General features: G+C 58.5%; 5 protein-coding genes across 5 annotated transcripts; 3 read left to right on the forward strand and 2 right to left on the reverse strand.

The window, feature by feature from the left end:
- Positions 1–687: 687 nt before the first annotated feature.
- On the reverse strand, positions 688–1,750 carry UV8b_06810 (uncharacterized protein; the record flags this gene model as incomplete). The annotated part of the gene is made up of 2 exons (XM_043144307.1): positions 688–1,424; positions 1,558–1,750. 2 exons carry the CDS (start codon positions 1,748–1,750, stop codon positions 688–690), a joined length of 930 nt encoding a protein of 309 aa, XP_043000242.1.
- A 2,783-nt stretch (positions 1,751–4,533) lies between these two features.
- On the forward strand, positions 4,534–5,636 carry UV8b_06811 (uncharacterized protein; the record flags this gene model as incomplete). Its single annotated transcript, XM_043144308.1, has 3 exons — positions 4,534–4,659; positions 4,731–5,037; positions 5,131–5,636. The coding sequence occupies 3 exons, from the start codon at positions 4,534–4,536 to the stop codon at positions 5,634–5,636; spliced, it is 939 nt and encodes a 312-aa protein (XP_043000243.1).
- Positions 5,637–6,250: 614 nt separating this feature from the next.
- Positions 6,251–7,025, forward strand: UV8b_06812 (uncharacterized protein; the record flags this gene model as incomplete). Its single annotated transcript, XM_043144309.1, has 3 exons — positions 6,251–6,396; positions 6,545–6,896; positions 6,966–7,025. The coding sequence occupies 3 exons, from the start codon at positions 6,251–6,253 to the stop codon at positions 7,023–7,025; spliced, it is 558 nt and encodes a 185-aa protein (XP_043000244.1).
- Positions 7,026–7,315: 290 nt separating this feature from the next.
- On the reverse strand, positions 7,316–8,250 carry UV8b_06813 (uncharacterized protein; the record flags this gene model as incomplete). The annotated part of the gene is made up of 2 exons (XM_043144310.1): positions 7,316–7,877; positions 7,979–8,250. 2 exons carry the CDS (start codon positions 8,248–8,250, stop codon positions 7,316–7,318), a joined length of 834 nt encoding a protein of 277 aa, XP_043000245.1.
- A 4,769-nt stretch (positions 8,251–13,019) lies between these two features.
- On the forward strand, positions 13,020–14,841 carry UV8b_06814 (uncharacterized protein; the record flags this gene model as incomplete). The annotated part of the gene is made up of 3 exons (XM_043144311.1): positions 13,020–13,116; positions 13,251–13,333; positions 13,507–14,841. The coding sequence occupies 3 exons, from the start codon at positions 13,020–13,022 to the stop codon at positions 14,839–14,841; spliced, it is 1,515 nt and encodes a 504-aa protein (XP_043000246.1).
- Positions 14,842–15,065: the final 224 nt, after the last annotated feature.

Raw genomic sequence — 15,065 nt, forward strand, 5'->3', positions numbered from 1 at the left:
TAGCGACTATCAAAGTACTTGCTATAACTGGGCAAGGGGATTATCAAAGGAAAAAATACAGGTATATATAAGAAGAGTAGTCTTGCGACAACCAGCCACCATGTGAGCCTTGTAGGATATAGGATATACCGAAACCATGCCGAATCGAGACGAACAATGAAAAAAAAAAAGAAAAAAAAAAAAACACACACACAAGAGCATGAAAGACCTGGCCATCATGCAATCAGGGAGAAAAGAAAAAGGCCAAATGGTCAAATGCCACGCCGCCCAATGAATTAGTGGTATACCAGGAGTCGCCGCAACGCCAAGATGAAGGGAAAACATGCAGCTACAGTGCTATGCAAAAGATGCGACGTGGACATGAAGAAGAGAAAGAAGAAGAAGAAGAAGAAGAAGAAGAAAAGAAAACAGCATGCAGATAATGGGCCCAAGTCGGGAAAGGAGTATTTGGCCGTGGGTACGGGCAGATGCTCGACTCGTCAAAGGAGATGACGGATGACGGGCGAACCGGATCCGTTGTAAATGTTGAAGGATGACGCGTCGCGGGCCTGACCCGTGACGCGAGCAAGGCTTGTTTGAGCCATGAGCGGCCCACCCGGGTATATATATATATATATATATATACACATACATATATACTGATATGTTCTTGGGCACGACCGCCACGGGTCGGTGACGGAGGCGCGCCTAGCAGCACCGGCGGCGGGCTTTGGCGGCGTCGTCGGCGTCGTCGCGACCCTGCGGTGTGGCGCCGTTCCTGTCGACGGTGACGGCCGGCGAGAAGGCCGGGGAGAACAGCCAGCTCCTCCGGTCGCGACCGACGCGGAAGCTGCCGCGCGGGTTGACGCCGTCAAAGTAGCCGCCATCCATGCCGGCCTCGTAGCCCGGGGTGCCGGGGCTGGCCGTGGCCAGCAGCAGCGCCTGCTGCATCTTGCGGTTCTGCTCGACCAGCTTCCTGGCCACGACGCGGAAGACCTCCTCGACGCCCTCGCCGCTCTCGGCGCTGATCTCGTGGCAGGCGTCCCAGCCGACCTCCTGGGCCCAGAAGCCGGAGCTGCGCTTGGAGCTGGGCGTGCGCGGCTCGACCACGTTGGGCGCGGGCGCGGGCGCGGAGCCGGGCAGCCCGCTGTGGGAGGTGGCCGTCGGGGGCGGCGTGCTGCCCAGGCCCGGGGCGAGGTTTTCGGCGACGTAGGCGATGCAGCGCTCAAAGGGGACCTGCCTGGCCGAGGGGTCCCGGGCCACGATGTCGGCCTTGGTGCCGACGACGTGCAGGACCACGTCGCTGGGCAGGTTGCGCCGGAGCTCGTTGAGCCAGGCGCCCATTTCGACAAACGACTGCGCGTCGGTGATGCTGTAGCAGAGGATGCAGGCGTTTGCGCCGCGGTAGTACAGACGAGATATGGATCGGAACCGTTCCTGGCCAGCTGCGACGCCGGTGGATGTTAGCGAAAATGGCAAGCAGACAGCGGCAGGTCTCCCTCCTCTCTCTCTCTCTCTCTCTTTCACTCTCTTTTTTTGTGTTTCCTTTTTGTTGCGAAACTCGGGGGAAAGACGAACCTGTATCCCATATCTGCAGTCGAACCATGGTGTCGGTGTCGTTGTCGACGACGCGCTTGGTCAGGAAGCTTGCGCCGACGGTCGACGTGATCTGGGACGAGTTGAAGGCGCCTTTGCAGAAGCGCATGACGAGGGAAGTCTTGCCCACGCCCTGGGCGCCAAGGACCACAATCTTGGCCTCCAAAGACGACATGGCGGAAGCGGATCGGGTTGCTTTTTTTCTTCTTTTGCCGCACCGAACGGAATCCGAGGAAGATGACGAGCCTCGGGGTCTCCGGGGTTAGCACAAAAGACTTGGGCCAGCGAGAGAGACCGAGTAAAGCTGCTCCGGGCGGCGGCTCGCCTCGACGAGGGACGAAAAAAAAAAAAAAAAGGGCCGGAATCCGGGACGGGCGGCACGCAGCCAAAGCGCAGCTCCGGGTGCCCCGAGCGAAAGCGGTATTTGCGAAAGAGAGGCACGAACGGATAAACGGGTCGGTTTGGCGCTCGCTCGCGCGCACGGCGCACACACGCACACAGGACGGAAGGAAAAAAAAAAAAAAAAAAAGGCAGACGTGTGCTGTTTGGGAGAGAAGGGGGGCGATGGAGAAGAAGGAGCGGGCTGGGGGATGCGGCCGCCTATAGCATGGTCGGGCTGTGGCATCAGCGGGCACGGGACGCGGGGACAAGGCAGCCGGAGGACGGCGCTCTCATGGTCGTGGGTGCCGATGCGAGTTTGGCGCCGGGGGGGACGGGGTTGGGATGTCGGGGGTTGGTGGTGATGGCGAGCGGCGAGCGGCGAGCGGCGAGCGGCGAGAGCGTAGGCGTAGGCGTTGGCGTTTGCGTTTGCGCAGCGGCGGGAGGGCACGGCGCGATGGCCTGGCGAGAGGACGATGGCAGAAGGTTTGACGGGAGGAGGAGAGGATGTGACGATGGCGGATGGCAGATGGCGGATGGCGGATGGCGGGCGGGCGATGTTGTTTTTGGGGGATTTTGCCGCGTCGTTCTTTTCGTCGCCCGGGGCTATGTGTGGCTGGCTGGCTGGCTGGCTGGGCGCTGGAGGGGCTGACGCTGGCGGGTGACGGGTGGCTGTGGGGGGTGGCTGTGGGGGGTCTGGGCGGCAGCCAATAGGTTTGACCATGTATCGACATAACCTACCTCTAGTACCTAGGTACCTAAGGCAGTAGGCGGCCTTTCAGCCAGTAATAAGCCGCGTGATGCCTTCTCTCTCCAGTCCCCTTCTCTCGTTGTATTTGTCCTCATCTTGTTTCATTTTGCATTGTAAAAGGGTCCTCGAGCAACGAGCTGCGTCTTTGCATTTTTTCAATTCTCACCGTCTCTCTCCTGGCCAGAGTTTCAGGGACCAGGGCAAGAGACCAGGGCAAGCCACTCCGCTACTTGCAGCGACTTGCCGACTGCCGGAGCAGGTACATATATATGTACCTTGCGCAACCACCACAACGCTGCGCTGGCTTCCCCGACTTATTAGTATAGTAAATGGCGACCTGTGGCTGCGAGTGCCAGGCCAGCAGGTTCTATCGGCGACCTCTCCGACTATACTCTGTGCTTCAACTCGTCGCAAAACAATGCCTCTGACAGCTTTGCCAAAGTAAATGCAACGCGACCCGGCACCTCTAACCTTAGGTATGTAGGAACCTAACCTAGCGCGGGGTGCTTGGTGCCCACGCCTCGCTCACCTGCCCAGGCAGCAAATCCACCGTCGGCTTCCATCACTGCCGCATTTTGGAGTCACGCTCTCGCATTGCAAAAGAGGGAGATCATGGAGTGTGTGGGGGTGGCAGTCAAAACTTTGGCAATGTTTGTCCCAGGAATGGGGGGGGGGGGGGGGGGTGGAAACTGGGGCACACGGCGCGCAATCTCGATCATCGTAAAGTTCATGCTGGTGAGCAACTGCCTGCCTGCCCTGTGAGCGTGTCATGTGACTGACAAAGGGAATGTCGCTGTTCATTTCAAGCCGCGACAAAAAAAAAAAAAAAAAAAAAAAAAGAGGAAAGCCCGTGCCAGTCTGTGAATGTCACCGGCACGGCGACGTCATACCGCATGCGCCCAGCATTAACCCTTGTCGGGCGCCGCATACCAGCCCATCCCGCCCATTCCTAGGCGCTCATGGCCAGAAATATATACAGTAGCCCCAGCCGCCTGCTCCTCCTCCGTCTCCCTCGCGCCCAATCAGAAAGCGCCACTGGCAAGGGCAAGGGCAAGGGCAAGTCGTTCTTTCCTCGCTCTTTCAACTCCCGATTCACTCTCCTCACTCCTCGCCCAGCACGGCGCCACCAATCAGAGCGGCCATGTCGGCCCAAGCCTTGTCGAGAACCCCAACCCCCAACCGTGGAAGAAGACGACCAGCAGGCAAACAAGAGCACCTCGTGTCCGTTGGAGACATGCAGAGATTCCAAACGGCTTTTGAACTTGCAGCCCAGTAGCCCCTTTCCCATGCCCCAACGTGCTGTGCTGGTTGGACCGAGGAGACGCGCCCAAGCGGCTGGCTGGTTTGCTGCTGGTAAGAGTCAAGACCAAGACCGCCGCCCTCTAGTCTCATCCACCAGACTAACCACTGAAGAGAGAGTGTGCACAGGGGGGGGGGGTCCCTTGTAACACTTTGACCCCTTGTTTGCCCATGGCTTATCATTAGTTTGGACTTGATCACAAACGAGGTTGACGCAGATGGAGAACAAAGACGCCTTGCAGGCGAATCGCTCCTCCATCCCCGTGGCGGCAGTATACATAGACGACCTTGGCGCAGCACCCGCCTTTGGCGACATGTCCGTGACAGCTCGCTTCCGCCACGCTCAAACTTTGATTCCCCTTTGCTCTCGGTGCAGAGCAAAGTTGCCTTGACTTGCCGAGTCTCGAGGCTACCTTCTTCCGAGACTCCCATCTTTTTCTCTGCTTGTGGGCGAGGCGCCGGACCTGTATCAACCAGTCCAACCAACCCGACCGGAAAACACCAGAACAGTGCCTTATTACCCTGCCACGATGAAGATCGGGCGGGTTTCCGCCATTTTCCCCCTGGCGCTCGCAGTGGTCAGCTTCGTGCTGTGCATGCTGGCGCTTTTTGCCGGTCACAAGCAGGGTTTCATGGAGGACTACGCCGTGGTTCGGGTACGCTTGATTCAAAGATTCCCTGAACACCCCCCCTCCCCCTTGCTAACCAACTTGATTGCTTCCAACAGTTGAACACGTCCATGATAGGTCACACTCTTTTTGACGGCAACAACACGAGCAAAGGAAAAGACGGCGATAAGAAAGGCGGCCTGCTCGGCGATATCCAAGGTTGGTGGCATGATGCCAAAGACGACGCCAAAGACAAACTCCACGACATTTCGAGCCACGTGGCCGACAAACTTGCTGAGAAGCTCGGCATATCCGAATGGTATTCTTTGCACGTCATGGACTCGTGCAGAGGCATGTTTTCGCCCAACACAACGGCGTCGAATCCTGGACTCAACGTGACAAACTGTACCGTGTCCAGTCCGGATAGTAAGTCGAACCCGGTTCCAGCAGCAAAAGCCTAGGAAGGCGCATCCTGCTGCTCTGCTCCTGCCCATCTTCTGACTTTGCTCCCGTCTCCAGGTCGTCTCAACTTGACGGCCATCCTGGATCACGAACTCAAGGTCGGTCCCGTCAAGCTCAACCTAGCCGACCTGGACTGGCCCGACAGCATCCAAGACGCCGTCAACCTCCTCAACAATGCTCTGCTCGGACTCTTCATAGTCTACGTCTTGGGTGCCGGCTTCATCGGCCTCTCCGTGCTGACGAGTCTTGTTGCTCTTTGGAAGCCGGACCTGCGCCGGGTCGCCTTGCTGAATTTTCCGATTGCCGCCCTGGGCTTTCTTTCAGTTCTCATCGGAAGCATCATGGTCACCGTTGCCGCGAACAAGGCAGTCAGAGGGGTCAACAAGGTTGGGGACAAGGTTGGCATTTCAGCCAGCAGAGGCGACAAGTTTTACACCATCACCTGGGTGGCAACGGGCTTCATGGCCGCCGTATGCCTGTACTGGCTAGTGCATTTTTGCCTGGTGCGCAAAGAAAGAAGGAGAGGCGCGTTTGGCGAGAAAGCGGGCGGAGCGCGACGTTGATTTCATGAGCCATGAAAGCATGTCTGCGGCGCACAATGGCCTTGATCGAAAAAAGCAGAAAAAGAAAAAGGAAAAAAAAAAAAAAAAAGAAAGAAAGCATGCTGCTTCAAGGCTAGGAACGATGTACGATTGATGATGTCATTTACACACACTATGTATATATACCTTGTCCCCGAGAAACCGGAGCCGGCGTTGCTGTGCGCCAAGCGATATTGGGGAGCACGGGGAAGAATAGCGTTGTCCGAGTCTGAGAAAAGTGCGAAGCGTGTTTGCGTTGTATAGACCAGGATAGAAAACAAACACACGACACGATTGTTGTGCCGGCGTTTTGCGGTTTCGAGCCGTCAAGAAGAAGCAAACATCATCACCCGCAGCAATTACGTCATTCCGTGATGCCGCCTGCATGGTCCGGCCTCGGGGCTGAGCCGGCCACTGGCAGCCCGTCTGGCCCGCTGCCTCCCTCTGGTCCAGTCGTCCGTCTCCCAGCCGCATCTGGCCCCTGCAGCGATTCCCTCGCGAACCTCCCCCCTTTCTCGGTAGTCCCCTTTCTCCGCTCCAACACTCTCCCACTGTGTATTGCAAACCCGCCCAAACCTGCCAGCTGCGCCCGAGCCATGCCCAGCGACACGGACACGGAGCCCGGCCGCACCGAAGCCGACTCGCTCCTCGGGCGGACCGGCCACAACGTGAAGCGCTTCTTTGACGGCTTCATCGACTTTGCTTTCCAGGGCAACATTCTCGAGATTGCCTTTGGGCTGATGTATGTACGTCGGGCGCGTGCGCACGGAAGCTCCCCCCCCCCCCCCCCCCCCCCCCCCCCGCCCACTCTCTTCCCCGAAAAAAAAAAAAAACACACAACGACAACTATGACAATCGTGAAAGGCGCCGCTTGCTGACCGCACGACCAGCATCGCCAACATCTTCACCGACCTGGTCAAGTCGTTCGTCAGCGACGTCCTCATGCCCCCGCTGTCGGTCGTCTTCCCCGTCAACAGGAACATTGAGCAAAAGTTCGCGGTGCTGCGCCCCGGCCCCGGCAAGGGGCGCAACGCCACGGGGGGGTACAACACGCTCGCGCAGGCGCTCGACGACGGGGCCGTCGTCCTGGCCTACGGGGCGTTCGTGTACCAGCTCGTGTCGTTTGCCGCGGTCGGCGTGGCGCTGTACGGGCTGGCGCACGTGTACACCTGGGTGTCGCGCGACCCGGTGATCAAGCACACCAAGAAGTGCGCGTACTGCCGGAAAAGGATAAACGAGAAGGTGAGCGAGCGGGTGTCTCTTTGGTTTTTGCTGGGTTGCGGGCTGACGCAGGTGTGTGTGTGTGTGTAGTGTCTGCGCTGTATGAATTGCACGAGCTGGCAGGACGGGAGGGAAGACCGAGATGGCTGAGAATGGAGGCGTCTGGCGGGCATTTGGGGAGGGTGGCGTCTACAGCCGAGGCGGGAGAATGGGTTGGATGGTGGCAGCGTTTTCCGGGCATGGCGTTGCTTTCCGAAGCATCAGACAGAGATCTGGCACGATTCGCGTTATGGCAGCGGTTGATGTATTATGCATCATATGATACAGCTATTTACTGGTGATGAGAGATGCGCGAATCCTCCTTCTGTTGGTGCTCCCAACGTGCTAGCCTGGCTTACAGTACACGGGGGTTGACGTGCAGTCGTGGCTCGTCAGCTCGTCTAAAGCGCGAGGACGCCTCCCACCACAGCAGCTACGCCGGCCAAGACAGCATTTTGGGTCACTGCCGGCCCGGCAGCGTTTGTTCCCTTGCTGGAGGTGGAAGTGGAAGTGGAGGCGGAGGCGGAGGCGGAGGCGGAGGCGGAAGAGGCAGTCGCTTGACTGGCAGTTCCGGACGTGGTCTTGCTTGGCTGATTTTCGGAGCCGGTGCCGACGCCCGCGGCGGTCTTGCTTGGCTGGTTTTCGGAGCCGGTGCCGACACTCGCGGCGGTCTTGCTTGGCTGGCTTCCGGAGCCGGTGCCGACACTCGCGGCGGTCTTGCTTGGCTGGCTTCCGGAGCCGGCGCTGGCAGTCGGGCCCATCGAGTTGGTGTCGCTCGCCACGGCTGCAGGGGACGCAGGGAGTTTGTCGGCCCCGGCGGTAATGGTGACGGGATACATGAGGGTAGAGTAGCTCGTTTCCACCGTCTCGGAGGATTCCACGCTGGATTGGGTGAGCATCACCGCGCACGAGGCCAGCTCCTTGTCCGGATCAAGCTTGCAATCAGCCTGGACCTGCAGGGTGCTGAGCAAGATGCGCGTCAGCCCAAGGATAAAAGAGAAAAAAAAAAAAAAAAAAAAAAAAAAAAAAAAAAGAGGGAGGGCGGAGGCAACGGCAGGACCTACACGGGAGTGACATCGCCGCTGGAGAAGCTGTAGCCCCAATGCCAGGTAGAAAGGCCCTGGGTGATTGTGGCACCACCAGGGGGCAGCCCGCAGCTGTCGGAGGTCTCGTGCAGACACTTGACGAGAACCGTGGTGACGCTGGGGTCCGCCTTGACGACGGAGCCCACAAAGGGGGACTCGTCGCCGAGGACCAGCAGCTTGACGGTGGTTTCGGCAGATGCCAAGGCGGCGAGGGAGGCGAGGGAGGCGAGGAGCCCCAACGACCGGGCCATGATGTAGGAAGGGGGTGACGATGGGGGTGACGGAAGCAGGAAAGGAGGCGGGCGAGGGGAGCGAGAAGCGACGAGCAGACGAGGCGAGTGACGAGCAGACAAGCCGCGTGGTAAAAGACGGGAAGTAAGTGCCAAGACGACTGACTGACTGACAATGGAGTCGCACGAGTGTGGATCAACCCGTCCGTCTCCATAAGAGCGGAAAGAATTTCCTTCCTACTCTCGGCGGAGCCCCCGAGTGTCCTGTGCTGCGGCTGTGCAGGCCGACTGAGAAAACCCGGATCCAATCCATGCCTGGAGGGTGAATCGTTGAATCGCTGAATCGTTGCTGAATCGTTGCTGGTGAAAGGGGCCCGGTGCCAACGAGTTTTGAAACAAAGTCAACTGGCAGAAGAGAGCGACGACGGGGACGAGGCCGAGCTAAAGCCGTGTTGAATCCGAGACTGGCAGGTGCTCCCGTCCCGACTGCTGGATACAATGTACATATGTAAGCTTTGGCATGGACCAACCGGCGGACCAACCAGAGGTGCTCTCGTCGTGGCGACTTGTATTTACTTTAGTCTTCGCACAGCTCGAGCTCGAGTCGAGCAAAAACACCCACATCAACCAAAAAAAAAAATAAAATCTTGCCCATGTTTCTGCTCAAGCGATGGCGCATCGCCGTGTTGACCTAGCCGTTGCTCCAGGGAAAGCTACGAGACCTACGAGACCGAGATTGACTCCTTCGCGCAGGGCCGAGGGGCGCCCCCCCCCCCCACTCTTCATGACCCAGCTTACTGGAGATTCGAGTTGGGACGCCTGCCCTCCGTCTTGACGTCTTGTTGGAAGCATCCCAGCGGTCTCTGCGCGGCCAGCATCCACCCGCGCTGCACTGGCAAAGTCAACACTGAAGGCGGCTCCCATCTCGAACGCAGCATGGAAGCACGCCGCAGCCGCCTGCTCCGGTTATTCCAGCCATCGATCGGGATGTACGCGTCGCGGATGGAAAACACTCGGGCGTGCCCGCGGCGTCGTGGTCGTGGTCGTGGACGCCTCCGCCTACGCCTACGCCGACTGGATCCGAGGCCACGCTCACTCGCTGACAAGTCTTCTGAAAAACAAGGGCGGTTTCGCCAGATGATGACTGGAGTTTGCAAAACGGACACGGATGGACGGTATTACTTGACGGGAAGCAGACGTTTTTCGCGCCGAATTGCAACGAGGCGCCGTGGTTCGAAAGGCATCGAGGTGCACACTGCAGAATCTCCAGGAACAGGGAAAGGAACATGAGCCCGCCAGCCCCGTGCAGTACAAAGAGGGCTGGCTTTCACCGACCATGTCATAACAAGTGAAGCCGGCACCTGGCGAGGCTTCTCGGCAACTACAAGCCAGCACTGGAAGACGGCATCCCGCCACGAGTAGGACCCACCCCGGTTCTGACGCGGAGCAACGTTGTCCGTAACATGGAGCGCCGGTGCCGAGCTGCCAAGTGTCAAGTCTAATCCGTAGTCTACTAGCTGTCGGTACAAGTACGGAGGCGATACTGATGGTTGAAACTATCAGCTTGGCAATCACTTTCCAGGCCCGACAACGACCCGACATGCATCCATTTGGTCATGCTCGTCCAGAGCAGTGCCCCTGTGGTATATCTCGCAAACAACACCTGGCGCACTCTGGGAACACGTGTTCCCTTGGCCTTCCGCACGACTACACGGTCTGCCAAGTCTCGCAAAACGCGGCAGCCACGAGTATCCGCTGCGTTCGTTAGCGCCGTCGAATGGCAAGCGGATCCCGGGCGGGCCAGTCTGTTCTTTTTCCCGTCCCTCGTCGCTTGTAGGCCTAGAATTGTTGGACGCGGCATGTCCGCGGGTGGTGCGCGGGTATCCCTGGTCGTGTCCTGCGGCGCAGCGGAAGGCAGGGCTGAAAGCATACATGTAGCCAAAACAAGCTTAACTGTAAGTATGCCCGTTGCCAAAAGTACGTTGACGGCACGCGTTTGCTTTCACGGCAGGGGCCAGGGCCAAGGAGACACCCTGTACTCCGTACGGAAGTCCCCAAACCCCAAACTCTGTTCCATGCCGCCGCGTACGGAGTGCGGAGAAGGACGGCGGACGACGGACGACGGACGACGGACGACGACCAGACGTGTCCTGTAGCAGTGTGGGTCGAAGGGCCCCCCCCTAACCCACAAGCTACAGCGGGATACGGGTCGAGTTCGTTTGAGGCTTTGCGCCGACAGGGATTATAAGCCAGACCAAGACCTCGACTGGGTACGGATTACGGGGGTACGGACTGTGAAGCACTGGCCGGCTTTTTTTTTGTTTTTTTTTTTTTTTTTTAGCCAGACCATTGCGTCACCCTGGCGGGTAATGACACGATGGTATCTTTCAGCCGCAGGCCGGGTCGATCTTTTCTCCTTTGATCCGTGTCAGGTTTCCTGCCAGACTGCCAAGGATGGGGGGGGGGGAGGGTCCGAAGCAGCGCCGGAGCTCGCAAAAGGCTGGCTGATACAAACGGGATTTGATGCGTTGCGCGTTTCAGATGCGACCAGACCAGACGAGACAAGCCACGGGGCGGCCATTGTGGGTGTCGACTTGGTTCTGTATTACTACTACGGAGTACGCCAGACATTGATGTGCTGCCGCTGCATTGGGGTTGAGCCGGGGCGTTGGGGGGTGCCGCCAGGCCTCAATATGTATGTATGTACATACATACCAAGCCTCGAGTGCTTGCACTAACATGATCAACCGTGCCGGGTGCCAAGTGGCTATTGAACACGGCGCCATTCGTGTATGCATGTATAGTTGGTTTTTGATTCTACAGGCGGGTAGTCTGGGTAGTCAGGGTAGTCCGTGCCAAGCCTCTCTATCTAGCCTGGGCGTTCCGTACATGTAACCGACAAAAAGCCAACAAAAAGCCAAAACAGTAGCCAAAAGCAGCGGGCTATGCTCGAGATGGCAAGCGCCAGAAAAGCCAAAAGTCGACGACCCGCCAGCCGTGACCCGACCGGGGGGGAAAGGGGGTGGGGGGTTTTTGCTGGTCGTGATCGATTTTCCCGGGCAAAGTCGATGAATGTCACATCTCGGGGAGCCAGCCTCGCAAGGTGGTTGCTGGTCTGGCCTGGGCTGGGCTTCTCCCGCATTCCACGTCAATCACACGCCAGGGGGGGCAAGCTGTGCAACCCGAGCACCGTGCCTAGGCTGTGCAGCCATGTTGCGTGCGTTGTGTCTGCCTGTCTGTCGTCGGACGAGATGGATGCAATGATGCTTTGCACGCACGCAGCCCGCGGTTTTGTCTCTGTGGCAGAGCCACTTCCCCCTTCCCCCTTCCCCCCCGCTCTGCCGCAAAAAACTCGTGCCGTCATGTATGCTTGTATGCATGTATACATGTATGCGTGTACCGACGGCATCGTTCGTGTCTGGTCGTGGCCCGCCGCCGTCCCCTCCGTATACTCCTGGGGCTTGCAGCAGGCATAGGTCAATATTAGGTAGATACATACATGTAGGCAGGCACAGGCCAGGCATTCATTCGTATTCCCCCCCCCCGGGGCCGCCGCGCCGGGCAATTAGAAGGCTAGCACGCGCCCAGCCTAGTCTAGGGGCGCAGGCGCAAGCGCCGCCACGCCCGTCATTAGTAAGTCGACGTGACATGACACGGACCTACACGGGCCTACCAGACCAGACTGAAACTGAACCTGCAGTACATACTGTATCGACCTCCAACCAGACCAGAACACCACACACCCATCTCGTCCGATACCAGAGGTATGTGCATGTACCTACCCAAGCCGACCTCTAATTCTTACCTCTAATTCTTACCTCGCGGGTACCGCGTCCCGGCTGGCGACGCCGAGCACGCACTCGGCACTGGCCAGATTAGGCTCGACTCGACTCGACCTTTGCCTTGCCTTTGCCTTGGCCTCCGCCTTCGCCTTCGCCGTCCAGCCCGGCGGCAACGTCGGCAACGTCAGCAAGCCTCTCCCTTTCGGGGTCCTCAACATGGCCTTGGTTCGGCGTCTTGTCTGGTCTGTCTCTCACCCACCCCCTGCTGGGCTGGGCTGGGCTGGGCTGGCTGGCTTGCCTTGACAGCAGCTCAGCCTCTTGCTTCCTTCTTTTTTCTTTTATCCCCCCTGCGACCTAGTCCGTGTTTTGCGAACCCTGTGCCGATCTTGTTCGCTTTCACCCTTTTCTTTTCCTTGTCCTCCTCACCCTGTTACCCCCCGTACGCGACCGGGTGTCAATCCTTTCTGCTTCTTTTTTTTTTAATTTTTTTTTAGCAACATCTCTCGCACTGGTGCTTCGAGAACAAAGCGTCTATTCCTTGGGGCGCTGGTTCGAAACCTCCCCTGTCCTTGTCCATTTGTCCACCCACTCTCGGTCTCTCTTTTCTTCTCTTTCTGATATATATATATATATATATATATATATATATATATATGTATATATATATATATATATATGTATATGTATTCATCGATTTGAGCCGCTCGGTTTTGTTGTTGTTTTTGAGCATCTCTCGCATCTTGGATCGCTTCCTTCGACTCGCGTCTAAAATCAGCAAGCCTTGCAATCCATCGTGCTGGTTGACGACTTGTTTCACTGGATGCCATACTGCCGGAGCTGCGCTGGCAAACGGCACCCCTACGGCCCATTCCGAGTTGCACCGGACCAAGTAACGATCTACCCAAGGAGGACCGACAAACAGCAAAGAGCGACTTTTGCTCTCCGGAAAAGCAGCTTCCCGCCACTCCTTGCCCGCGCCACATCCCTCGGTCCGTGCTTTTCAGCAGGATGAAGCTGGCAACGACTCTCGCGAGCGCACAAGCCGCCGCGGCCGCAAGTCTCAGCGGCATCGTGGCGCCAAAGGACTTGGATGTCACCAGCCAAAGTATGTTTTCCCCAAAGACGAGAAGAGACGAAAGAGACAAGAAGAGACGAGAAGAGACGAAAGAGACAAGAAGAGACGAGGAGCAAGGGGGAAAATCAAAGGATCTCGCGTTGCTAACCGACGGATGCAAACAGTCTCCATTCGCAACGTAGCTGCAACCGTTGCGTTCGAAGCGATGAGCAGCTACTCAGGTAACAAGACCGATCCCAAGTCCAGGGTATGTACTCCGTACTCGGCACCGCATGTTCCGTTCAACCCATGAAACCACGACCCATGTCATGTTACCCTCTATCCGCCCCCCCCCAGCCGTGTAACTTGCCTCCGGCCCCAACCAGACTCTTACATGTTACGTACGGTATGGATCTGACCCCCATGTTCCCTTCCCTCTAGGAATTCGGCAACGTCAGCAAGCCGTACTATTGGTGGGTAGCCGGTGCTCTCTGGGGCGCCCTGCTCGACTACTACCACTACACCTCCGACCCCAGCTACAACAACGTGGTGCTTCAGGCCCTGCTGGCCCCGACCAACCTCGGCGCCGGCAAGGACTACATGCCCGCCGAGCACGCCGACGAGGAGGGCAACGATGACCTGCACTTCTGGGGCGCCGCCGTGCTCTCGGCCGCCGAGCGCAACTTCCCCCAGCCCAACCCCAGCCTCCCGTCCTGGCTCGACATCTCGGCCAACGTCTTCGACCAGCTCGCCGGCCGCTGGGACACCCAGTTCTGCGGCGGCGGCCTCTTCTGGCAGATCCTGCCCAGCAACCCCAACGGCATGAAGTACAAGAACTCGGTCAGCAACGGCGGCTTCTTCCAGCTCGCCGCCCGCATGGCCCGCGCCACCGGCAACTCCACCTACCTGCAGTGGGCCGACAAGGTCTGGGACTGGAGCGCCGACGTCGGCTTCATCGACAACGCCACCTACCGCATCTACGACGGCGCCGGCATCGACTCGCAGTGCCGGACGGTCAACCGCAAGTCCTTCTCCTACACCACCGGCATCTACCTCTACGGCGCCGCCATCATGGCCGACCACACCGGCGACGACAAGTGGGTCCGCCGCACCCAGCGCCTCCTCGACGAGGCCGCCGCCTACTTCTTCACCGGCAGCGACAACACCACCATGTGGGAGCCCGCGTGCGAGGCCAGCGACTCGTGCAACTACGACATGATCACCTTCAAGGGCTACCTGGCCCGCTACATGTGGCAGAGCGCCCGGATCATGCCCTCCATCAAGGACAAGGTCCGGAGCCTGCTGGTGCCCACGTCCCGCGCCGCCGCCGCCACCTGCACCGGCGGCGCCAGCGGCCACCAATGCGGCATGAAGTGGTACGTTGGCGGCTTCGACGGCGTCGCCACCCTGGGCGGCCAGATGTGCGCGCTCGAGACCATCCAGGGCCTCCTGAGCGGGGACGCCCCCGCGCCCCTCGCGGCCAAGGACATTACATGGAACAGGAATGCCACCTTTCAACCCATCGACACCTACGCCAACCTCGACACGGCAGCCGCCGCTTCGGCCTCGCAATCCTCTGCCCAGTCGTCTACGCAATCGCAATCCTCTACCCAATCGCCCACCCAATCGCCCACGGAGGCGCCGAAGCCGGTGCCTACTTCCAGCCAGCCAAAGAAGAATGGCGCCGCAAAGGCTTCCTTCACGGGCCTGGCCGGAGGCGCGTGGCCACTGCTAATCGGGGCAACCTTGGCTGCGGCCCTCCTGGGCTGGGCCTAGTCTCGAACGCGTCGCCGAATCTCTGGTGCAGATGAAAGAAGACGAACCCATGCGTCAAAATAGAGGAGGGGTTCGAATGCGCTCGTCACTCATCGCCCCGAGCTCGGCCTCCGCGACCCCTGGTGTATTTTTTATGCTTTTTTTTATCTATTTTTTTTTTTTAACATGACTGTTTTCATTTGTTGTACATATGATGATGTCGGTTATACCAAGCACGGAAGCAT

This window comes from Ustilaginoidea virens, chromosome 5 (genome assembly GCF_000687475.1).
Source record: "Ustilaginoidea virens chromosome 5, complete sequence".
Lineage (NCBI taxonomy): Eukaryota > Fungi > Ascomycota > Sordariomycetes > Hypocreales > Clavicipitaceae > Ustilaginoidea > Ustilaginoidea virens.